This window comes from Melitaea cinxia, chromosome 5 (assembly GCF_905220565.1).
Source record: "Melitaea cinxia chromosome 5, ilMelCinx1.1, whole genome shotgun sequence".
Lineage (NCBI taxonomy): Eukaryota > Metazoa > Arthropoda > Insecta > Lepidoptera > Nymphalidae > Melitaea > Melitaea cinxia.
The window spans coordinates 15394002-15420825 of record NC_059398.1 but is presented as its reverse complement, the minus strand read 5'-3'; the positions used below and the strand labels follow the sequence as shown (position 1 = coordinate 15420825).

General features: G+C 35.6%; 1 protein-coding gene across 1 annotated transcript; it reads left to right on the top strand.

The window, feature by feature from the left end:
• Positions 1-1653: 1653 nt before the first annotated feature.
• LOC123653696 (phosphatidylinositol 4,5-bisphosphate 3-kinase catalytic subunit delta isoform) lies at positions 1654-25492 on the top strand. Its single transcript, XM_045589688.1, has 20 exons — positions 1654-1788; positions 1960-2204; positions 3792-4023; positions 4762-4991; positions 8832-8954; positions 9494-9617; positions 10985-11157; positions 12301-12519; positions 13301-13503; positions 15046-15237; positions 16549-16755; positions 17766-17909; positions 18692-18816; positions 19878-20022; positions 21921-22109; positions 22237-22379; positions 22718-22869; positions 23137-23313; positions 24125-24244; positions 25106-25492. Exons 2-20 carry the CDS (start codon positions 2058-2060, stop codon positions 25226-25228), a joined length of 3168 nt encoding a protein of 1055 aa, XP_045445644.1. The 5' UTR covers positions 1654-1788; positions 1960-2057; the 3' UTR covers positions 25229-25492.
• The last annotated feature ends 1332 nt before the right edge of the window (positions 25493-26824 follow it).

Here is a 26824-nt window from a genome sequence, read left to right as displayed (position 1 = left end):
CAGTTTACCGCACGGCGCTGACCTCGCATCTCCGGCGTAATATAATTCGATAAGCGCGCGCTACTTGAGACGTAGTTTTTTGCTCATAACTCACAAGTTTCTACATTTAGAACAAAAAGGTTTATATGCTGTATAAAAAGTGTTGTACTTGTGCGTATATCAGTTATAAAATAACGCTTGTTTCAGAGGAAGAATTATAAAATCGCGCTTGATTCAAAGGGAGGGAGAAAAAGTAGTCTTGGTGCACAAACATTTCGAAAAAAATATAGTATTATGATACATTTGTCGTTGATTCTACTTATTCTATTTCAAAATAGTATCTATCTAGCTTTAACAGCAAAAGAAATATATTGTGATACAGCAAAGTTTCTTTTTTATACTTGAAAATAGGTGGCCTAGATGCCGAGCGCTCGAATCAAGACGTTTCAATTACATCTTGTAAAGCAATTACCATACAATAAAAATACAGTAAAGGCCTGTTTCTCCAGTTTTGGATAACTCTATTTGATGGGTGATAGTATCCGAGAGTAAAAAGTTTTGATTAATTGTTACCAGTAGGACCTGTTTCTCCTCAATTAATAAACTGTAGTTTTAATATTAATATATACGAATAAAAATATTTCCCAAATATAGTAGAATTCGATGGTAAAAAAGAATAATGAATCAAAAACTCATCCGCTATCATCAAATCCATCAAATAGCTTTATCCACAACTGGAGAAATAGGCCCTTACTGTATTTGACAAAATATAATTAACTAGCGACTTTGTCTGCGCAGGATTAGTAAGTACTTCGAGTAACTTATTATCTTCTCAATATCTATCTTTATACCAAAATTCATCAAAATTGGTTCTGCAACATAAAAATCAATTTGTTACTACCAAATGTGCATTAGAAATATATTATCAATTTTTATTGTATTTATGGTTCACTGTTTTTGCGATAATGGCTTACTTATAAAAGCTAGATTATATTTTAAACAATTCACACACTATCTTTAAAAATTATAGCCCATGTGTTATTTAAATGTATAAACTATATTATTGTAAGCTTTCGTGTCGTATTGTGTTGCCTGCCCAGCGTGGTGACTATGGGCAAAACACATGAATTCACGCTATTTTTGGCGTAAACTTTTGGAGGCCTATGTCCAGTAGTGGACTGTAAAGGCTGTAATGATTGTAAGCTTTCATTAAAATCTATTCAGTAGTTTTTGCGTGAAAGAGGAACAAACATCCATACATCTATACATCCATACATACAAACTTTCGCGTTTATAATATTAGTAGGATGTGTTATTGTAATGTATAAGCTATATTATTGTAAGCTTTTATTAAAATCCATTCGGTAGTTTTTGCGTGAAAGAGGAACAAACATCCATTTATCCATACATACAAACTTTCACGTTTATAATATTAGTAGGATGTTGTTAATTAATTTTTACTGTTTTAATTTTGAAAAAAAAGGCTTTAATACTTTCATTTCGAGACTGTATTTTAATTAGGTAGAAGTGTAATGTAGCTCTAAGTTAAACACTACAAAATAATAATACATTCTTCGAAAAATTTAAGCGTGTGCTCGTGTAGAGATGGCTTTACTGGTCAATAACAGATTCAGAAGAAAAATATTTGTTTGTTACCATAAGCAATTCATTCAACTTTTTTCACAATAAGTACCTGCCGTAGAGGTTGCACGTAATCTTTAATCTTTATTTACAATTTCTCGGAAACATATTTGAGTGATTTTATTAGATCGTGTCATATTATGAATTATGTAAACGTTTAATAAAAAGGTAATGATTGAGTAGTGTTTACGACATTTTAATCGATGTTGTTTGTGTAATATCATTGACAGTTTCTTTTCGAATGGCGATTTGTCCCCTAATCAAAATACCAGGAAATGCTATGATTCAACATCGTAATTTTAATTTAAATGACTAATGTTTACTGTATAAAATTTTCAGTTAAAAGTAAGGAGGGGTATGCTATGTGAGACGTTTATCAGTGAAAGTGCTAAGATGTCGATAATATTTGTGTGAACTGGTAGAATAATACCAAAACAATGGTTCCCGCACCGAGTTGTCCCTATACGTGGGATTACTGGACGTCCACGCCGTCCGATTATGTGGAGTTGACGTGCTTGATGCCAAATTCTATATACCTCCCTGTGACTGTTAGCTGGGATTCAACCCTTCAAGATGTTAAGGAGGTTAGTAGCTGCAGGTTTAATTAAAGTGAGTCATGCATCATGTCAACACATTGTTTTCATCGTCCCAGAGAACTAGGTCAACTATTGTGTAATGTGTATTGAGATAAGTTGACTTATAACATTTAGAAAGTAGGTCATAAAATTTGTTTTCCTATTCTCATGGCTCTTATGACTGTAATGAGCCACTTGAGAAACTTTATGAGAAATAACTTTTTTTCATGAGTGATTGTTATCTTAATATTTCTTAACTTCTAACTGTTTATTTGATGCTAGTTACAAGCAAAACAATACACTAACACCTTATTATACTAATGATTAAGGTTTGAATTAATTTATCAATGTTTTTATTTTTTGTTTACATATTTTCATTCTTATGAAAGTATAAAATATATATTTACTTTGTGCGTAGTAGTAAAAATATAGCGTAATGTGAAATAATATAAGCTACAAAAACTTTGAAAAAATTCTGGTCACTTTATTGTGGAAGGGTACGGTAGGAAATATCCTGCTCAAAATTTCGAGCTGTCTGATTGCAGAAGTACCTTACACAACTTATTATTACATTATCACAGATAAATACCACCTATTCCAAGTAGTTTTGTGTTTCTGTAGTGAGTTTCGTAGCTAAAGCTACAGGGGATTGGAAGGGGTTAGATTCTCCTTTGTGGTTCAAGACTTGCTGTTGCACATGTTCGTAGGCTATGATAGCCACTTATTATCAGGCATACTGTACACATGTTTGCCACCTTAATAGAACAAAAGAAACTAGATTTATGTGTGGAAACATTTAATTTTTAAATAAAGAATAGTAGTTTTATGTAAAGTGTTAATTGTTATGTGTATGGTATAGGCAGTCCTCGACTTACGTTGTTTCGAATTACGTCGTTTCAAGTTACGTCGAACAATGTTTTAACACTATTCCTCAAGCATATGTCAGTTGTTTCGATTTCCGGCATAGAAGAATGCACTTGTTAACAGAGAAGTTTTAATGTTAATAGCATAATTTGTGCAGCTTATCAGTGTCACCAAGACCTGTATGATAGCAAGAAGAAAGAATCGCTTATTCAATCAGAGCAATCTAGAGTTGATAGTTTCTTTAAGCGAAAACTTTAATTTATTATTCTCATTACATATTTTGATTATTAAAGTTTTATCATTATTATTAAAATTAATAACACAAATACTAAAAATAACTAGCAATTTCATAAGTAAATATATAATTGTTTTAAGAACTTACTTTTGATAATAAAGTATGTATATCCTTTGTTATAAATGCAGTTTTGTTTAATTTTGAGCCCGTGTGGATCCTAACCCTTGAGTTTTACATGTAAACATATGAAAAAAATATGCTTCGACTTACGTCGTTTCGATTTACGTCGCGTATTTCGAGAACCTAACATGCCGTAAGTACGAGGACTGCCTGAACTTAATTTTTAATGTATATGAAAACTGCATGTTATTAATATACTAATTATATCTTTAAAATAAACATAAATAAATAAATTAAAATAAAACAAACATTGGGGTAAGCTTCCATCAAATATTAAAATGACAAATATAATATCAAATTTTTGTACGAAATTTCAGGAGTTATGGGATTTGGCAGGCAAGCAGCCCTTATTCGGGATGCTGCATGAAATGTCCGGTTATGTGTTCCAATTCATTAATTCCCTAGCAGTCCCCGAGGAAGTTGATGATGAGAACAAAAGGGTCCGAGACATCAGGCCTGTGTTTGGGGTGCTCATGATTATTGAGCGTTCCGTCGAGAGGCCCGGGGAACACTTGTTGAATACACAAATCAGTCATTTGATTGGAAAAGGTAAGGATATATGTGGAAATTAGTTACACTTGGAAACAACTACAACTAAGCAGTAGATAATTTGTTATTGTTAGTTTTGACTTGAGATGAAAGAGTTCTATTATTATGAAAATAATTCAAAAAATATTTTTATAAAACTTATATAATGACTAGCTGTGCCCGCGACTTCGTCCACGTGGAATTTAACAAAAAAGTTACTGTTCAGTTCGTAGAGTTATAAAATAAATAAATCTCTAAAATAAAAGTAGCCTAAGTTACTCCTTACTACATCAGCTATCTGTCAGTGAAAGTCCCGTCAAAATCGGTCCAGTCGTTTCAGAGATTAGCCGGAACAAACAGACAGACAGACAAAAAATTGTAAAAAATGTTATTTTGGTATATGTACCATGTATACATTCATATGCAGTTATTAAAAAGCGGTTATTTTAATATTACAAACAGACACTTCAATTTTATTTATTTGTAAATAGAAATAATTTTTACTCAGTTTGGTATATTAGGGAAGTATATGCTCCCATGCTCCCTCTTATTAAAAATATGACGAGTATAATAATATAGTGTTTAGTACTTTCTCATAGCCATATGTGTATTATATATTATACTAATTTAGACATCTAAGATCTTGAATAATTAGAAATCCATTATGAATCTTTGCCCAGAAATAAAGTGTATTCTGTTACATGCTACAATATTACTATTAAATGGACACTTGATGATATTATAATTAATTTGTTACAGGTTTAAATGAATTTGACAGTTTAAGAAGTTCAGAAGTGAATGATTTTCGGATGCGAATGAGATACATAGCCGAGGAAAGTTTAATAAAGAGAGCACAAAGTACACGATTAGAGAGATTAAAATATCTCTATCCGCCGAGATTAGCCGACCATCCTACTATACCTCCCACGCTTATCAGTCACCTCAATCATAGTTCTTTTATACTTGTCACTAAAATAGCTAATACAGAGGTAAGAAATTATTAAATATTTATTCATTGTTAAATATAATAATAGTGTTTTGAAAATTTCAACATAGGAAATTTTTTTTTTTGTTAAAAACAGTGGAAATTTTGCTAGTTTAATTTTATACTTAATGATGATTTCTTTGTATTATAAATGATTATATTCTGAAAATGATTACTTCTTTGTTATGTTATTTATTTACTTCTTCTGACTTAGTGTATTAGAAGATCAAAAGTTCTACAACAATGAACTGTAGTGCAATGTATATACTGATATAATGAAAGAATTAAAATGAATATATTCCTACAAATAATTTGTTTAACGCTTCACATTCAACGGCCCCCAGTATTATTTTCTACTGAGTTGGGGGTCCAGAAACACACAATACACAAGCATAAACGCCCAGACCAACAATTATTGCAGTGTTTTATGACTTTTTTTTTTGGGCATTGCTATGGTATAACCATTTAATTGTTTACTCCAGAAGTAGGTTTTAAATAAACTAAAACATGCAAGGTTCTGAAAATAGTTATATTATTATTCAAATTAATCAGCATTTGATTCTTCTTCATGTTGTTCCTCCACTACCTCCTCGTCATTATTCTCGCCTTCCTCTATCCACTGCTTCATAAGTTCTTTAGCATCAGCCCTAAATAGTAATTGTAAAAATTACAAAACATATTTACTATTGTTATAGTCGTCACAAAATAATAGACCCGTTTTGGACATATGTCATCGGGACGTAAATAGCGAAGTAACCACACAACTCGGTATTCGATACTCACGATAAGTCGATTCAAGTTTGTATGAGTATCTGATCGATTATGATTATGTAATGTAAAGTGCATTTGATTAAAATTTTGATCAGATATTTAACTTAAACTTTTATATTGTAGATAATTTGAAATTATAAATCGTACAAAAGTTTAACTTGTCATTATTGTATATTTTTTTCTAATGTTAACACGAATTTTAATTATTGTAATTAACATTTTTTCCAGATTTTATCGCGGTTTATTAGATAAATCATAATTTTATTTACGGCTTTGAGCACCAAGCTCTTTTTTTTTTTTGTAAAGTACATAATATTCAATTACGATTAAAAATCGTATGAAGCTTGTAAAATTCAATAATTAATTAGTTACAGCACTAGTGTTTAAAAAAAAAGACTTAGAAGGCAACTGTCTTTGAGACGTTTCGTAATAATTAGAAATTGTATGCTACTATGAAGTAGGCGCGAAAAGAATACTCCCAATTTATTCTATTATGTTATTTAACGCGCCAAAAATGTACGAATGTTTTAAAAACACTATGTTATTAATAATTCTTTTATTGTTTCTTAGGTATCGTTCTAGGGTATTTATCAAATGTCCAAACGGGCCTCTTATTTTGTGACGGCTGTAGTATACTTGCCAAGAATTAAAAAATATAAAATCTTATAAAATTTTTGGTAACTAGGTACCTAATATTATATTTCAATTTAAGAATGCAGACTCATCAATGGATTATAAAGAAGAAACTTATTATAAATAGTATGACATGATAGCGAAATAAAAAGTAATTCTTATTAGATTCATGATTCATGAAAAAATTACTTAAAAATATATATTTTATGGTAACTTATTTCCTTAATAAAGTAGATCAATGGCATGTAAATTTACAAAGTGCTGAAGTCAAGTGTAACTTGGGAAAAAATTTAGGCTTCCTAATGAAAATAATTTTTAAAATCTGACCAATTTCCTGCTGCGACTAAAACAAAAATCGATAAAAGATTAACAAAGTTTGTACCTCTCTTCTGGAGTAATAACTCCCTTGTTAAGTCTCTTAAGTCTTGGAAGTGCAGCAAATACTTCAACTCGAAGCTCTTCATCTTCTTCCTCTACACCAGTTTCAGCGTCCTCTTCTCCTGTTCCACCCATGTAGGGACAACCCTTTATAATAAGCGTTTCTAATGCAGCTAGAACCTGAAGAAAAAAACCCTATATTAACATAATCGGTTCTTAAATTGCATTTTTTATTCGATTTACTTGATCATAAAATTGTTAATTTAAAAGTTATAAAGATCCTATGGGCAAAACACATGAGTTCACGTTATTTTTAGCGTAAACTTGTGGAGGCCTATGTCCAGCAGTGGACTGTATAGGCTGTAATGATGATGATGTTGATGATGATAGGTCCTAAGCCTGATCAAGTCATGTGTTACACTCACGCTTCAGCCTGTAGTATCCCACTGCTGGGCATAGGTCTCGTTCCCCACGTAGGAGAAGGATTAGAATGAGGAGAAGGATAGAAGAAGGATCAGATGAACAATTCGAAAGATAACTAACCCGTAACTTTTTAACTTGGATTAAAGTTGAGACTTTGCAATTTCGCAAATTAACATACTGTAGCTTCTTTAGCTCTGAATCGAATCCATTCAAAATCCTTATTGGATTATTCCTTACATGTAGAACTCTCAAATTCGATAGTCTTTCAATACCTACTAGACTTGTAATTTTATTTCCAGCTAAATATAAACTGTCCAAATTTGGAAAATCGAAATTCGAGATATCTCGTATTAAATTGTATCGAAAGTCTAAACATTTGATATGAGGCATATTGTTGTCGAAATTTACTCTTTCGATTTTGTTGTAACCAACTTCCAAAGTGCATAACTCAGGTTGGTAAACATCTTGCACTGAAGTTATTTTGTTGTTATTCATAATTATAACTTGCATGTATTTCATCTTTTTTAAAGAGGCCGAAGTTAAAAGATTATTGTCGGCGTGAATTAAAATGAGAAACGGAAGTTCCGTGACTACTTGTAGGTTTTCTAAAGTTAAGTAGTTGTTGGAAACATCAATGAATTGTAAATGTTGAAAGGATTTAAATGCTGCAATATTTGTCAACTTCATTCCACTGCATACCGCTTTTAAATAGGTATAGCTGAAAAATTATGAATACAACAACAATATTTTTTTCGAAAATTGATATAATTTAATATAAATAATAATTATTATATTCATTAGTGACAATTCTAATTTCAATAGAACTAACTCGCTGTTTTTGAAAAGTAAACCATGGCCATGAATCTTGGAAAAATCCAAATACTATTAATGAAATAAATTTGGTTACTGAGAAAAAGAAATTTAGAGTAAGAAACTATGATTTTTATATTACCCATCGCCGTCGGCTGTTTTTCCAAGTAGGCTCAGTCGAACGCTTATCTCTGATCGATTTAATTTCCTTTCTGGATAAGTCGGTAGAAGAGGTTCTACAATTTCTTCTGGCAAAGCCTCACCTATCTGTTCTAAATGTAAATATTCCTCCGTTTCCTGGTCTTCTTGATCTGGTTGTAGCTTATAATGTGATTTGAGCATTTTTGCCACATACGATGTATTCTCACTTTATGAATACCTAATTAGTTGAATAAGTCGCAAATTGGCTTCCGATTTATTTGACGTTTACTTTTTTTGTATCGATTATGACGCAATTAAAAGAAAATATTTTACAGCCAGTATAAATAAAAATATTGGCATTTAAGGATCGATCAGGATTAGCTGTCGGTAAAATAAAGATAATACCGAAAACGAAGTATGAACGAATTTAATCATTCGGTTATTATTTCGATTAAGATAATTCAAATGATAGCAACGCAATATCCCATTATTGTAGTACACTTGAGTCTTATTAATAAAGCCCGTTAGCACACTTTTTTATACGGAATTGTTAACTATGTCTAATATATTTTTAGTGAGTGAATATATATTACACACTTCAAAATGAGCAACTAAAGTCCTTTAGGAGATAAAGTATAGGTACAGTTTTTTTTATACAGTCGTATTAAAATTTATCTTTTTCTTGCAGTTTTCCTTCACACACAACGTGTCGGTTTATTCAACGCCGCAGCAGCATATAGAAACAATTCTTAGAAAGAAAGCTAACTCACTGAACATGCGCGGCGAACATCCTCGTCACTATGTGCTCAAGGTAAAAAATAACATAAGGATTGGCACCTTATGTCCACTTTCCTGCTAACCGTCAAAGAATACCTATAACAAATGGACACAACGATAAATAGTAAAAAATAACATTTAATCGTTAACATATTATAGTAGTAATACGTAAAAAAAGTAATCAATTGAAATTGGTGTTGATCTTTCATGATCTTTTGATGATCTGTTCAACCGTTGAATCGACAATTCGACAAAGCAGAATAATCGAAAAGTTTATAATATTTATTAAAATCTAAAACGTATTGTAAATTTGTTGTTTTATTTATGGTACTTAAATCAATATTAAATATCTTCAACGTAATCTATATTTAAAGTAAAAACTTAGCCACTAGCTAATCACGGAATCTCAAAAACTACACGAGTACTAAAAGGTATTGACTTTATATTTGATGGGGCATTTTATTTATTATTGTTTATACAATTTACAATACATGAAATAAAGAAATATATAATAGCAAAAAAAAAAAATTAAGGTTAAGGTCATAACGCACATTATGTTATCTTATATTACAGGTTTGCGGGCGGGAAGAGTACCTGCTTGGCGACCACCCTCTCATACAGTTCCTTTACATACAAGAGACGTTGTCAAGAGACGGCGTGCCTCAAGTCATGACAGTCAATATGGACAAAATATCTGGTATGTGTTACTTATTATAAGATTCTTTAATGATTCGAACTAAAAATCATGGTTATTTAGAACATCATTTTTGATATTTGCTTGATAAAGTACTGGTGTTACAAAATAATGTATTTTTAATTCAACATTTGATAATAATCACATTGCGATAATGATCGCAAAGAAGAAACATGTATTTTTAACCGACTTCCAAAAAAGGAGGAGGTTCTCAATTCGACTGTATTTTTTTTTTTTTTTTTATGTATGTTACATCAGAACTTTTGACCCGGTAGACCGATTTCGACAAATTTTGTTTTAATCGAAAGGTGGTGTGTGTCAATTGGTCCCATTTAAATTTATTTGAGATCTAACAACTACTTTTCGAGCTATATCGAATAATGCGTTTTTACTTGACGCTTTTTTCGTCGACCTACGTTGTATTATACCGCATAACTTTCTACTGGATGTACCGATTTTGATAATTCTTTTTTTGTTGAAAAGGGGATATCCCTAGTTTGGGTACCATGATAAGGAAACCACGATCTGATGATAGGATCCTAGAGAAATCGAGGGGAAACTCTTGAAAATCCGCAATAACTTTTACTGGGTGTACCGATTTTGATAATTCTTTTTTTGTTAGAAAGAAGATATCCCTAGTTTAGTACCATGATAAAGAAACCAGGATCTGATGATGGGATCCCAGAGAAATTGAGGGAACTTCTTGAAAATCCGCAATAACTTTTTACTGGGTGTACCGATTTTAATAATTTTTAATTTAATCGAAAGCTGATGTTTGTCATGTGGTCACATGTAAATTTTATTGAGATCTGATAACTACTTTTTGAGTAATCTTTGATAACGCGTAGTTACTTGACTATTTTTTCGTCGATCTACGTTGTATTACTCGTCGATGTAATTGAAGTCGGTTTTTTTTCGTTTGCGAGCAAACACAATTATTGTTATTTATTTTCATACAAAAAATATAGCAGATTATATTTCAACCCTTTATTGTATTTCTTTAAACATATTTGTCGTACTTATTTATGGGAATAAGTTATTATAGGTAATAAATTATACCATACTAGCAACCCGTTCTGGCTTCGCGGGGTTGCAAAAACTATCAGTGCTCCTCTACTATATTATGCATGTATACATATAAACATTTCTCTGGTATCACTCTATTTACTAAAGAAAACGACATGAAAACCTGTTGCGTAGTTTTAAAGATCTAAGCATACAGCGGGAAGCGACTTTGTTTTTATACTATGTAATGATACACTAAAAGAATACATATACATACTATTACGAAGCAATATACAAATATCAGATTAAAATTTTAAATTCTAATACTAATAAAATAATAAAATATTATATTTTGTTTCTGGTAGCCTGTGAGTTTCAATACTACGCACTGTCTGAAAGAAGACGGCTGACTTCCGAACAGTCTAATACAATTAGAAAGAAGAAAAATTTTGAGTCTTCATGGAAAATAGAAAGAAATTATTCGTGTATGGTACAAACAGTTGGTGGACTCAACGTCGACCCCGGCAGGCTTGTTGAGGTAATTATTTATTTTTAAATAACTCCTTTCCCCGCCTTCGCATATGTAGTAATTAATGTATGTTTTTTTTACTGGCGATGATGTTGAAAATTATCAATTACAATATTAGACATGATTTCTTTAAACAGCTATTTTCTAAAATTACTCTCTTTTGAATTGACTCTGTTGAATGTTTTTGATTGATAAAAATAAAGTAATTCAACCTATCGTCATATTTCAACAAACATCACATAAAACATTCTCTAAAACTTTCCTCTTGAATAACTTTATCCATTGATGACAACCATATGAAAATGGGTTTGGAAGTTTTGGAGTCTAACACATTCAGAAAAACATTTTATTAGTTTTTGAAACATTTTTCATGGATGCTCTGCTTTTTTAATGGTCGCTTGTTATTATAAGCATTCTCAATAAATGCGCTATCCAGCACTAAAAGAATTTTTCACTTCAAACTATTTTGAAAAAGAGGTGCTGCGATTCTGATGGATTTTTTTATTTTTCTTCTTAATGAATACTGCTTGCACTGTTTGCCTCGCTAAATGAAACACTTACTCATGACCATGGGTTGACTGGAAGAAATCTCTTTCAGAGATAAGTCCACCTTTGCCATAAACCTTACTATTATTTTATGTTTCTATATGTATTTTTAAGTGCAATAAAGTATATAATAATTGATTCTGATTCTTGATGTACTATAGTTATACTTAGATGAACTATAGTATATTTGTCACTAGGTACATTCTACCACTATAATATAATATGTTTCTAGGAACTAGGATTCTAGGAACTGTAACAGCGGATGTGAACCCGCAATATTTCGGTATCGATCCACTATTTCTACTGGGCCTTCTTGGCTTTGGCTCGTTGAGTATGCGTCACAGTACAATGGTGAAAATATTTAGTTTACAATCGATTTATTGCAAACCTCGAAATTGTATACTAGTATCAAAATAGAATTTTATTTTACATGGGTTCCACCATGGGCAAGAGAAAAAATAATAATAACCCAAAGCTAACCATACAGCTATATTCAAACACAGTCCATATTTATTGTTAACCAAACAATTTTACGACCTGCAATAGATTGTAAACTAAATATTTTTACAATAATACGATAACAAGTATACTTCATTTTATTAATAGGTTGTATGTCAAGTCGGTATCTACCACGGGGGCAAATCTCTCTGTGAGCCACAGAAGACAAGAGTGGCGGTCGTTTCTAAGGAAGGCGAGGCGCAGTGGGATGAGGAGCTAACGTTCAATATTAAAGTGTGCAACGTGCCTAGAATGGCGAGGCTCTGTTTTGTGATATATGAAATATCTAAGACGAAGAATAAGAGACGAGGGAAGGATGCTAATAAGGTAAACAACTTATTCATTTCATCTTCTATAATATAAAAATGAGTCGCTGAATGTGTTGCTAAGCGCAAAACTCGAGAACGGTTGGACCGATTTCGCTAATTCTTTTTTTAAAATATTCCTTGAAGTACGAGGATGGTTCTTACGGAGAGAAAAATTCTAAAAAAAAAAAAAAAATTTAAATTTCCTGAAAAAGTCTAAAAACAACACTTTTCTATACTCCCATTCAAAAGATTTGTGATAATACTTAAAAGTCAATTTGAACTTTAATACCATACGATAAAGTTTGTGTTAGGCGATACGAAGTTCGCCGGGTCAGCTAGTAATTAAATAATTTATTATTATTCTAATTTCTTCTATTGTAACGATTGTAAGATGCTAATGATCTGGAACCTTGTTCCATTATAGTTTCTATAACTTTTTTCCCTAGTAAATTAACGTCTATTTACATAGATACTACGTCACACGATTTGTAGGCGTTTCATGTGTCATGGCCGACTATGATCTTTTGAGTTTTTATTTTAATGAAAATGTTTGCAATTCTGTACTTCTATAATGAAAATAAACAAATTTTTAGAAAGTTTTGATTACACCTAATTAATAAATCATGTCTTTTCATAAATTATGATAATCATGTATCTACTAATTTTTTATTATTGTCATCCGACCATCTGACCTGGCCCTGTCGTTAAATAGCGGTCACTACCATATAATTAATTAATTAATAGCAATCGAAATGTCGTACGCTACATTTTGTTTTATTTAAACACTGATATAATTCCAGGACTCAATAAACCGGCTGGCGTGGGCCAACACGATGATCTTCGACTATAAGGAACAGTTGCGTACGGACGGCGTCACGCTGTTCATGTGGACGCACGTGGCGGACGAGACGCAGGGCGACGACCTGCTGCTGCACCCGCTGGGCACCGTCACCACCAACCCGCACTGCGACTCCACCGCCGCGCTGCAAGTGCGCTTCTCCAAGTGAGTGCAGGTGGACCCACTACTACTGTGACTAGCACATGTGGACGAGACGCAGGGCGACGACCTGCTGCTGCACCCGCTGGGCACCGTCACCACCAACCCGCACTGCGACTCCACCGCCGCGCTGCAAGTGCGCTTCTCCAAGTGAGTGCAGGTGGACCCACTACTACTGTGACTAGCACATGTGGACGAGACGCAGGGCGACGACCTGCTGCTGCACCCGCTGGGCACCGTCACCACCAACCCGCACTGCGACTCCACCGCCGCGCTGCAAGTGCGCTTCTCCAAGTGAGTGCAGGTGGACCCACTACTACTGTGACTAGCACATGTGGACGAGACGCAGGGCGACGACCTGCTGCTGCACCCGCTGGGCACCGTCACCACCAACCCGCACTGCGACTCCACCGCCGCGCTGCAAGTGCGCTTCTCCAAGTGAGTGCAGGTGGACCCACTACTACTGTGACTAGCACATGTGGACGAGACGCAGGGCGACGACCTGCTGCTGCACCCGCTGGGCACCGTCACCACCAACCCGCACTGCGACTCCACCGCCGCGCTGCAAGTGCGCTTCTCCAAGTGAGTGCAGGTGGACCCACTACTACTGTGACTAGCACATGTGGACGAGACGCAGGGCGACGACCTGCTGCTGCACCCGCTGGGCACCGTCACCACCAACCCGCACTGCGACTCCACCGCCGCGCTGCAAGTGCGCTTCTCCAAGTGAGTGCAGGTGGACCCACTACTACTGTGACTAGCACATGTGGACGAGACGCAGGGCGACGACCTGCTGCTGCACCCGCTGGGCACCGTCACCACCAACCCGCACTGCGACTCCACCGCCGCGCTGCAAGTGCGCTTCTCCAAGTGAGTGCAGGTGGACCCACTACTACTGTGACTAGCACATGTGTGAACCATACTACTACTTGGGCTCACTTCACGTTCTTAGGAAACTACTTTAATTTTAGAATGAAAGCTGTAGGGAGCGTCCGGTTTCGATTTCCAGATCATTCCGGTTAAGTTAACGTTTTACGAAAACGAACTGGGAGTGAACATTTAAACTTTATAATTGAAGACTTAATTTTATGACGTATTACTTGATTACTGATTGACTGACTTGATTTATTACGTTTTGAGCGAAATAACTTGAATGTTATATTTGTAATGATATAAGCTTACCCTATTGTTTATTATTATCCTATGATCGTTATCCTAATGCGAAAGTTTGTGAGGATGGATGTATGTATTGTTTGTTACTCTTTCATGCAAAAACTACTGGACCGATTAATGATACTTGTAACGTGATAGCTGGAGATCTAATATAACACATATGTAACTTTTTATCCCGACATTCCCAAGGGATCGGTAATTACGCGGTTGAAACCATTTGGCGCTATTATTTTACCTTCGAAACCAGATATTTCTGTGACTTTTGCATTTTAATAATAATGTAAACCGCTTAAAATGTTCTTATTGATATAGCAGCAATTCAATCCTTGGCAAAAGAGAATTTTGTAGCATACTCTTTATTTGTATATATTTCAGCTATGACTGCCACTATCCCATATTATTTCCCAAACAAGAAGCTGTGAAAGCATATGCAGATCAATTGGAAAATGGCTCACAAGACGTAATGGCTCGATTAACCGAGGACTTCGAGAAACTTCGAGCGACCGCTGAGAAGGATCCTATGTATGAAATGCACGAACAGGAGAAAAAAGATATTTGGGCGTCGAGGTAAGTAAATTTGTAAATTGTTATAATAATTTATATTTGTCTCAATGCGCCAAGTCTCTATTTCTAAGTATAGAACCATAAATATGTAATATACTGCCCTGCTAATCTTCACGTCAGTTTCAACAAAGACTATTCTAAAAGTAGGAGGTTAAATATCCAATCAGTTACTCTGTTTAAGAATCGATTCTTTGCAGATCTATTGACCCAGAAAATATTATTTACCACGCAGGTATTCTAACGATTTGTTTTCCTTTAAACCATTGAGTTCGAAATGCTTAAAGCATTACAAAGTACAGCTATATGAAGAATGGGACTTTACAAACGATTTTATTGATACACATATGTTATATTATTATTGAAGTAGGAGACAGCAGGATATATCCTGAACAAAATCTGGAGCTACCCAACTGGGGAAGTACTTCAACCTTCAAGAAGACCACAGCTACATTACACTGCTCGCCAGTAGTGTTGTGTTTCTGTGGTTAGTGAGGTAGCCAGAGCTCCTGGGGAGGTCGGCAACGCTCTGGCAATGCCTCTGGTGCTGTTGGCGTCTCTAGGGTAATCGTTTAACATCGTACGCTTGCTTACCGATCTCACCGACATCGAATCCGGCTCGGAACTGATATTGCATTTATACAAATATTCCTTTCCGGTTTTGATGTTTGTCCTTGTGGGTCACCTCACTTCGTGCCTCGGAGAGCACGGTAAGCCGTCGGTCCCGGTAGTTATAATAAATACCTGAAAGCGATCGTTACTTATAGTAGGGAACATATCCGCACACCCGCAGTTGAGCGGCGTGGTGGATTAAGCACCAATCCTTCTCCTACATTGAGAAAAAGCCCTACGTTCAGTCGTGGGATGATACAGACTGAATGCGTTTCAGAGTAGGCAGGGCACAGTAAACTGAGGTAGGGCGCAGCAGGAATTTTCAGCGGACTGGGGTAGTAAGTACGACGACCTTACAGAAGATCATCATTACAGCCTATACAGTCCACTGCTGGACATAGGCCTCCACAAGTTTACGCCAAAAATAGCGTGAACTCATGTGTGTTGCCCATAGTCGCCACGCTGGGCAGGCGGGTCGGTGACCGCAGGGCTGGCTTTGTCGCACCGAAGACGCTGCTGCCCGTCTTCGGCCTGTGTATTTCAAAGCCAGCAGTTGGATGGTTATCCCGCCATCGGTCGGCTACAGAAGATCACAACTAGATAATATCGTTGTCGATCAGCGTCGCGTTCCCGTCGCCGAGTAAGGTTATTAGGGGTAGGGTGGGCAGCGCGTGAGCCCGCACCGTGACCCGTGGCCGTCCGCAGGGAGGACTTCCGCACGCTGGCGCCGGAGCTGCTGCCCAAGCTGCTGTCGTGCGTGGAGTGGACGGAGCGCGCGGACGCGGCGCGTGCGGCCCGTCTGCTGGCCGCCTGGCCGCCGCTGCGCGTGGAGGCGGCGCTCGAGCTGCTGGACTACGCCTACGCCGACGCCGCCGTGCGCGGGTTCGCCGTGCTCTGCCTCGCCAACATCAGGTGGGCTGCTCTAGCTCGGGAACGAGGAGCCCGAGTCCCGTTTGGCATGGACCAATCTAAACCAAAACTTACTTTATTATTTTCTAAAGTATCCGCGAATTTCACTCGTAACGATCATTAAACAACTTTTTCGGATTTTATCGCGGTTTATTAGGTTTTTCAAAAAAAAAAAAACCTTTTTTTTTCAACTCTGCGTTTTCCTGAAGAGTTACCTAAGCGACACAGTGTTTGTCTGACACTGTCTAAAGTCTGCAATAGACGGACTAAATCCAATGAGATATTAGGTTTTTACGAGGCCGACGTTTCGGCTACCTTACAGCGACCGTGGTCACGAGAGGATCGAGGAAACCTTATAAACCGCGATAAAATCCGAAAATGTTGTTTCAAGAGTTAATTAATTTATTCGAGTAGGCTTCCAAAGCACTTTTAGATCGGCGTTTTAAAATGAACCGAGCTGCTAGCGAAAGAGGACGTGAGCGACCCCACCAGGTCCCATAAGGGTACTTCAGCTCCTCGGAAGAGAAGGCACAACGTCACATATAGCAAGGCGCTAATCCAAGCTGTTAGGAAAAGATTCTCCAGTATTATTCCTAATAGGCACTGGTAACCGGCAAGGTACTGAGCAAAACTATGAGAAAAAAAGTATCCAGCACCGGATATGGCGGAGCGCTACATAAGGTTGCTACAGGAGATTGGTTAGGCGTTAGGAAATATCTCTCAAGAATTTTTGTCGTTTGGAAAATAAGTCGTATTGTATGTATTAAGGTTGGGTTTCTGGAATCTAATTAGGAGTGAGGCGATACTGTGAATCCAAATATGATTTGTGTTCTACTTTCCTCTTACAAATGTAACTAACAGTTTTTCTTATATTACATATTTGATTATTAATATGAAATTATGTAATATTATCAGTAGCCTAAAAACATGTTTTAATTAATAAACTTTATTTTTATAGAACTTACAACTGTTTTAATATTTTCAAACGACTTGATTCGATTATTTCCTTACAGTGACGAAGATCTCCTACTATACCTCCTGCAATTAGTTCAAGCGTTAAAACATGAGTCTTATTTAATGTGTGACCTGTCCGTGTTCCTACTGCAACGAGCTTTCAAGAACATGACGATTGGACATTATCTTTTCTGGCATTTAAGGTAATGTTGTTGGTTACCCTCTTACTTAGGTACTTTAAAAATTGTTTGTATTTGATTGAGACATTTTGTCTATATAAATGGCAACAGAAGAATAGATAAGGATAAATAAAAAGTTCTTTTGCGAGGATCTGTGGTTTATCGAATCTAATATAATGGCTAGCTGTGTCTAGACTGTGTTCACAGATTGCGGACTTAGTACTAAGTAGTACTTAGTACTACTTAGTACTAAGTCCGCAATCTGTGGTTCCAACCAACGCAACACCGATTCCAACCAAGGATGATCCGTGAGGCTATTGAAATTAAAAAACATCCAAATTTCAATAGAGAAGATGGCTGGCAATTACCACCTGCTTGGGACCCCATTATTAATATAATTAAATCAAAAACCAAGCATAATTCACCACAGATTAAAGACTCAATTAGCACATTCTGCGTAGATGGGACTATATAAGATATTGATGTATGTCGGGTAGTTTCGAATAACTTTGTAACGTTGGGACGTCTGACACCTCAGTCCCCCCGTGACCATGGTTGCTGTAAAGTATCCGAAACGTCGGGAATCAAAAGATAATAATAAACCGCGATAAAATCCGAAAGAAGTTGTTTCATTAAACACAGGATACTTTTTATTTTTAAAAAAATCAATGCTAGCGAAGCCGCGGGAGAAAGCTAGTAGTGTATAAAAAGCAAAGATGAGATTTTATTTGCAAATGCCCAGAAAAATCTAAAAGTCTAAACATTATTAGTATATCTAATATATTAAAAATAACTATGTTTTTTAGATCTGAGATGCATGTGCCGTCAGTGTCGGTCCGATTCGGATTGATGCTGGAGGCATATTGTCGCGGATGTCAGGATCACATCAGCAGTCTCATGCGGCAGATCACCTGCCTGGACAAACTTAAATGTGAGTTGAGTTCAACTTAAATAAGTATTTCTGTTGGCTTGCGAAGCATATTGTACTCTGTAATATACTTAATAACAGCTTCACACAGAAAAATAAGATAACAGTTTTTTTCTTCAGTTAAACTATTTCTAATTTTGGGAAATTATAATTTTATGCTACCGCTCGTTTTATACCTACTGTATTATGTCATTAGTATTATGACAATAAATGGAATGAGTTAGGTACGAAGAAATAACCAAACTTCATGGGTATGATTGTACACTAGATTTAATAATAATTTATTGCATCAAGGTGCAAGCGAATTGCAAATTCGCGTTATAAGTACTAGGTCTAGGTTGATACTTATTGAGATGATAAAAAAATTAAAACAGGATGACACCCATGTGTCACCCAAGCGGTTTTAAGTCAGGAAATGGAAGGGAATAGCCCGTACTTTATTATTATTTTTTTATTTCTATTATATTTTATTCCTATTCTAAAAGGCATAATACTCTTGTATTTTTTTTTCTTCACTCTATCATTTTCAAAGGTTTATCCTTTTCTTTTTTCACACACACATCGCAGTCCACTGCTGGACATAGGCCTCCACAAGTTCGTGCAAATGGCGTGAACTAATGTGTATTGCCCATAGTCACCATGCTGGGCAGGTGGGTTAGTGACCGCAGAGCTGACTTTGTTGCACCGACAACGCTGCTGCCCGTCTTCGGCCTTTGTATTTTAAAGATAATTATCCCGCCATCGGTTGGCTTTTTAAGTTCCAAGGTGGTAGTGGAACTGTGTTATCCCTTAGTCGCCTCTTACGACACCCACGGAAAGAGAGGGGGGTAGGTATATTCTTTGCTGCCGTAACCACACAGTTTTTTTTTCCACCCTTAGTCTATCAAAAAAAAAAAAAATTTAAATAACGCACGAATTCGGCCTGTAAACACCCCACTGCTGGGCATAGGCATTGCTTCACGTAGGAGAAGAATTGGAGCTTATTCCACCACGCCGCTCCACTGCGGGTTAGCGGATAACGTATACGTTAGATATCTAAGCCATGTTCCGTATGATGCCGGCAGGGGCCAGCCAGTGCGTGCGCAAGAAGAAGGAGATCTCGAAGGCGCGCGCCGCGCTGCAGCAGCACCTGCAGGAGCCGCACTGCGCGGAGACGCTGCGCGACTTCGTGTCGCCGCTCACGCCCAGCCTCGTCTGCAAGAGGATCAAGTGAGGCGCCGGCATCCGGCTCGCTAGGACCAAACACTATTAAGACTAATCAATCCGTCCACTGATCAGCGACGAGATCAATAATAATAATCAATATTCTTTATTGTACACCAAAGACATATCTATACATATAATAAAATGGTAGGAAAGTCAAAATTGTACATTGAATATTTTTTTAAAAGAATACTTGGAGTGTGATCTACAATCGATACTGAAGCCAAAAATATAGTTTTTAGAATTTTTGTCTGTTTGTATGTCCGGGATAAACTCAAAAAGTACCACATGGATTTACTTCAAATTTGGCACGAATATTATTAAGAAGTCGGGTCAACATATAGGCTACAAATTATCACACTATCACCTACGGGGAACGAGCAGTGAACCTTTATTTCTTCAACGCATTCCACAACAACAACAACGTGCAATCTAACGACGCATATTTGAATGTTGTTGTTATGTTAATAACCATGCTATAAGCTAGCTTCATACTATAAATAGAGACATTCTGTAGTATATTTAGTATCAGCAATGTACCCGTGCGAAGCCGGAGCGGGTCACTAGTACAATATATTTAGATTCACAACATAGTCTTAGCTTTGTTCAATCGTCAGCCTTATCGCTAAAAAGCGATCTCTACCAAGCAACAGTGTTGCGGAGAATGTTATGACCAGTGAATACAGATAGGCATAGGTATACTTGTGGGTGTATGATCAAGTGCTGTCATTTAATACAGAACTAAAGATGTGTAATTTACACACCCCTTCAGTTGTTCTTTATTTCATATTGATTCAGGTTGATCGAGACTAAGAATGCCCAATACGATACGATATATCGAAAAATCGGTACAGCATTATATTTTGAGTTATCTATAATAATGCTCATTTAGTTGATTATTTTCTTGTCTACCTATGTTATATTACTGGTTCAAGTCGTTTTTTTTTCGTTTGCAAGCAAACACAATTATTTCTCTTTTCTTAAACTTAATGTCTGTCTAAATGATCACATTCATATGTACACGTATGACATTTCGTAATGATAAAAATATCAAAATTTAGTATGTATCGATATTATCGATATAAAAGGATTCGATAATATCATGATATTATTAATTATGTATCGACACAAACGCATGCGATACATTATGATTATATTTAGATTAAAATTTCCTTTTTGGGCATCCTTGATCGAGACATTCGTCTTGGATGATCCTTTTCAGCCTCGTTGCTTAAATTTGCAGTGTTACACATTTCTGTATCTCATTCATAAACTTTAACTGTGGGAACTAGAGGTAGAATAGCAGGATATATTCTGCTCAAAATCTAGAGCAGCCCTTCGGGAGAAGTCCCTTACCTCAACTTTCTAGACGACCACAGGTTTGCAGCTTGTTTGTCACCCTAGTGGTATAAGAAAAAATATGTCTTCGCCAGTATCAAGCTCAGTAGGATGAACAAAAGTCAACTAAAAGTAACAAATCTGATCTGATTGGTCTGCAACAAAGACGAGTGTCTTCTGCATATAGGAACAAGAACAACAACAAGAACATACTAAACAAAAGAAACATACACATCTAGCTTTAGTTCATCGAGACGAATGAATTGAAGTTTTCCGGTCTCGTCTGCAAAAGTTTCGACCATAATTCACAAAGAGCCCCACATTTGTCTATATCTCATACACAATGTTATGTAATTTGACAAAATAGCTCTTAAGAATTTTCTAAAGCTTTGCTGAGGTGTTTCTTCTATATACGAAGGACTAAAATAAATAAAAGATATTTTTAACTTCATTATTTACATGACATAGTTAGAATTTGAGACAAAAAATAACAAAATTGTGATTTGTTGTATTAATTTTATCTTATTTTCTCTTTCAATCGGTATTAACATAAAATGCTCTTGCAGGCCCGAAAGATGTCGAGTGATGGACAGCAAGATGCGTCCCTTACTGCTAGAGTTCGAAAACGTCGACCCTACAGGATCAGACATACGCATTATCTTAAAGATAGGAGATGATCTCAGACAAGATATGTTCACGCTTCAGATGTTAAGGATAATGGACAGGTTATGGAAGAACGCGGGATATGACTTCAGGTAACTTATATTTGATTTAATTTTTAATTAAATTAATTTTGTTTTACATCGTCAAAAAAGTTCGAATATATTATATTTAAATTGAGAATCTCTTCTATATCACTTTGGATGAATCTTTTTGTTTCAGATTGAACCCATACAACTGTATTTCGATGGAGTACACAGTGGGTATGATAGAAGTAGTGGATGACGCGGAGACAGTCGCCAACATACAGAAACAAAGCGCTCTTTTCAACGCGGCTTCTACCATTTCCAAGGCCAATTTGTTCCGTAAGTAAACTAATTAGAGTTTATTGTGTATAGATAGCTCCTATGCTAGTAAATAATGGCGTCTTCGCTTTTTGGAACCAAAATTGTATTTTTGTAACACTTACACGGTTTTCCGTCTGTTATAGTCTAATCATGTATAATCAAATTATCTATTCCTCTAAACGTCGTATAAAATAAATGGTTACAAAGAAAAATATAATAACTTTCACAACAAAATAATAAGTGAATAAAATTACGAAGAAAATGCGTTTTAACCTTCATACAATTACATATTAACAATTACTCCCTTATGTGAGTCAGCCTATCCTCACATTAAACAAAAAATAACAATTCTACAGAGTGGCTCCGTAAACAAAATCCCAGTGAGGAATCGTTCAACAAAGCGGTCGAAGAGTTTACAATGAGTTGCGCGGGATACTGCGTCGCTACTTACGTGCTGGGCATCGCGGACAGGCATCCCGACAACATTATGGTTAAGAAAAGTGGACAGGTAAATCTGATGTCACTGATAGTGTTATTATTATTATTTATTTGAACTTTGTTATCGAGAAATATCTGCATATTAAAATCTAGCTGGCCTATATAACCTATATTGTAAATCTAGAAAATAAAACAATTAGTAGCAGTGGGTTCTTTTGTTCTGCCAGTGATATTGATAAGAATTACTGATATATCTCTAACGTTATAAAGATTAAGTGACTACTTTTACTTTACAAAGATAAACTATGCGGTAGTACAATGTGAGGTAACATTTCAGCTGTTCCACATCGACTTCGGCCACTTCCTGGGCCACTTCAAGCAGAAGTACGGCTTCAAGCGCGAGCGCGTGCCCTTCGTCCTGACGCACGACTTCATCCACGTCATCAACAAGGGCCAGCGCGGCGGCGCCGGCGAGCAGCTCGACTTCAAGATCTTCCGAGACCTCTGCGAGACGGTCGGCCTGCACTCCCTTTTTTTAAATATAACTATGTCGGCAAACAAGCGTACGGTTCACCTGATGGTAAGCGATTACCGTAGTGGTGTAGCCTATAGACGTCAGCAACACCAGAAGCATCGCAAGCGCGTTGCCAACTCTATCCCCAATTCCCCTCAGGAGCTCTGGTAACCTTACTCACCATCAGGAACACAACACTGATTGAAAACAGTATTATTTAGCTGTGATATTTTGTAAGGTCGAGGTAGAAGTCGGGCTGCTTCATATTTTGAACAGGGAATTTCCTGCTGTGCCTTACCTCAGTTAGGTCTCCCTCGAGGCATTATAAGAACTATAATGTATGATCACTATATCGTCGAAATTTTCCCTCTACTACTCCTTCCGACTATTTCTATATTAAGCAATTTAATGCTTGTGTTACAGGTAAAAGTCGACTGTTATAGCTAGATTTTTTTTAAATAATACACACATTACACCTACACTCAGGCGGGAATCGAACCCAAACCCGCGGAACAAAACTAGGGCCACTACACACTGAGTCAACGGGCTATTGTAGTACACTACAAGTAAAATGACAAAATAATAAAATAGTGTTGCAATAATGAAAGTAGTGATGTGTTCCTCTGAAGAAAGCTAGAGTTCCTGGGAAGGATTGTGGATTGGTTTAAAGCATTTACACTGCTTATTTCGACGAAAAAATATTATAAATATTGATGACAACTCGAAACTTTAATCTTCTCGATAGAGACCAGTCATCAAAAAAATTGATGCTTGGAAAAATAATTTTAATTTTTTTTTTTCTATTTTTTAGGCATTTAAAATTTTAAGAAAGCATGGACACCTCATCCTGTCGCTATTCTCCATGATGATCTCGACCGGCTTGCCGGAACTAAGTTCGGAAAAGGATTTGCAGTATCTGAGAGAGACTTTGGTAAGTTTTCAATTAAGATTAGTTAAAGTATTCTGTACTACTTTTTATAGATGAATTTAGTTACAGATAACAGGGACACGAAAAAAGCATCGATACTTTGTGATATCGAGTACATTACCATTCGATACCGATACTTTGCATTCGATACTTTTGCTCGTTGCTTTTGCGTTTACTTTTTGGCAGGTATCGTATCGAAAGTTTTAAATGAGTACTTTTACCTTTTTTTTTGTTAACTGAAATTTGTACGATAATTTGAAGCGACGACCTTTTTTTAGAAGTCGAAGATCAATACGTCTAGGTGTCAAGTACTTCTGTGTTTGTACTCGATACCTAGAAGTATCGATACTTTTATGAGTACAGTATCGATACTTTGTATTCGATACCGTGTCCCTAGTTACAGAGTCAATCCGACATTGTTTATTTTGTATTTTAAGTCTCATCAATCTTTTTTATGTGTTGTGGTCGCTGTATCCATCAGGTTATAATGGAATCAGCGTTCAAAAATATTGAAAGTTTCATCAATATCGATAACAATGCAAAGTTAGACAATGTTACTTATAGCATAAGTGTGACAAAGTTATAGCGCGATTTAAAATACAACAAGCGCCATCTAGTAATATATGTATATGCTGGCCAAATTCAAAGATTTTAAAAACTTTGAGCGCATTGTTAAGTCTTTAATTGTTAAGTTTAAGGCATGCTTGTAGCATAATGTAAATGACAAACATGTGGAAGCGCAGGATAATAATAAAATAAGAAACATTCCAGAAAAGAAAGTAAACAGTGTGTTTCTAATAAATCATCTTTTTAGTGAGATTTTAATTCAATATTTATTGATTTAAAAATTAATTTCTTCTCAAGGTAATGGATCTCTCCGAAGAGAAAGCGATGGAGCACTTCAGACAGAAATTCATCGAGGCCGTGAAGAATTCCTGGACGGCGTCCTTCAACTGGGCCCTTCACAACTTCGACAAGAACAACTGACAGTGACCTGTCAGCAGGCGGCTCAAGAGGCAGCCGTCTAAACACACCCCGCAGACGCTGTGAATGGAAGCCGGCCTGGAGTCACATTGTGAGCCTCTGACGTTAGAGCTCGGGATGAGACGTCACAACCGTATCAATGAGACACAGTGAGCTGTATGTAACGTTGGCTCAAAATGACACTTAATAGTGACTACCGTTAATTCTAAATAAATTTGAAGCTAGAGTGAGTGAAATGTTGAAAATGAAAATAAACGCTTAGTAAAAGTGAATTATTTTTTAAACAGTACGGATATGGTTAATTGATCTTTTGAGCAGTTAAATCGAACGTAATTGTTTTGTGCGATGTGGTTTAAATTAAAAGTGAAGAAAGTGTGTTAATTTAGTGATTCAAATATATTATATAAGGTCAGACGTTAGACAGAAGTTGAGAGTTGTAAGTTTGAAGTGAGGAAATCGTGAGCGTTATTCCTTATCAAAGTTCAAATTGAGAGTTGCATACAAGCCCTTATAATTATGTAACATAAATTTCATTGACCGTTATGAACTCTATCACTGTACGCATTAGGCTTAATATCGGATATCACAATATAGGCATTTCGCTTGGTTTAATATATTGTAGATGTAATCTTATGCAAATTTAATCATGTTGATAAATCTATAACTAATATTGTTGAGTATGATACAATGTTACCGAATTTTTTAGCGTATTAGCATAATGACATAGTAACAATCACGTAATATTATGAAATTTGACATCATAATATGTATTTTGTATCTATTAGACGTATTTATTTAAATATTTCTGATTAACCTCTAAAAATATTATATATTATGTAATTAATATAAAACTGATATTAAGATTGCAAATACAAATGAATTAATTCAGTAACTTTTGATAAACCAGAAGCTCATACATAATTATATAAAAATTAACAGAAATTTCGAATTATCACGATCTATTATAGCTGTATTTACTCCATTATTATCTAATTATGTGTATTTAAATTTTGCTCTTAACATGTGGTAAATAAGATTTACAAAGCTCTAGCTTGGTCATTATTCAAAGAAAAAAAAATTGATAGCTACATTTAGCATTATTGTAACGATATAGTTAAAAATGTTTAGCACATCTATAGCATATCTTTATAACAATATATGGTCATGTGGAGTATTCATTTAAAATGAAGGTTTCATGTAAAAAGGGGCACCGAGCTTGCGACGGTCTCTTTGGCTGTGATATAAACGCGTCTATGCGCATCGTCGAGAAATATCTGTTTTCATTTATTATTTTTAATTCGAGAAAATTATTTGAAATTCGAAAAAAAAATTATGGGGACAAAAATTACTTGTTTTTTTTTTTTCAAAAAGTTTTTATTCATTTGTAATTTATAAAATAATGAATTTGAATGAATTAACTTCAAAGGAATCTATATATATAAATTGGTATCATTTCATACAATTTTTTGTTTATTCAAATGCGATAGTTTGTATAGGGATTTGTTTCGTATTTTTTAGGCATAAGTTTTCAACTGGGAAAAACGGATTAAAAACAGGGTAGGACTTTACCCTTTTCGCTGCATAATAGGATATTTGCTG

Coding starts and splice junctions, on each gene's coding strand:
- LOC123653696 (XM_045589688.1), top strand. CDS start 2,058: ATGGTTCCCGCACCGAGTTGTCCCTATACGTGGGATTACTGGACGTCC. Junction 4,024..4,761: donor CAGTCATTTGATTGGAAAAG/GTAAGGATATAT, acceptor AATTTGTTACAG/GTTTAAATGAATTTGACAGT. Junction 22,870..23,136: donor TGGTTAAGAAAAGTGGACAG/GTAAATCTGATG, acceptor GTAACATTTCAG/CTGTTCCACATCGACTTCGG.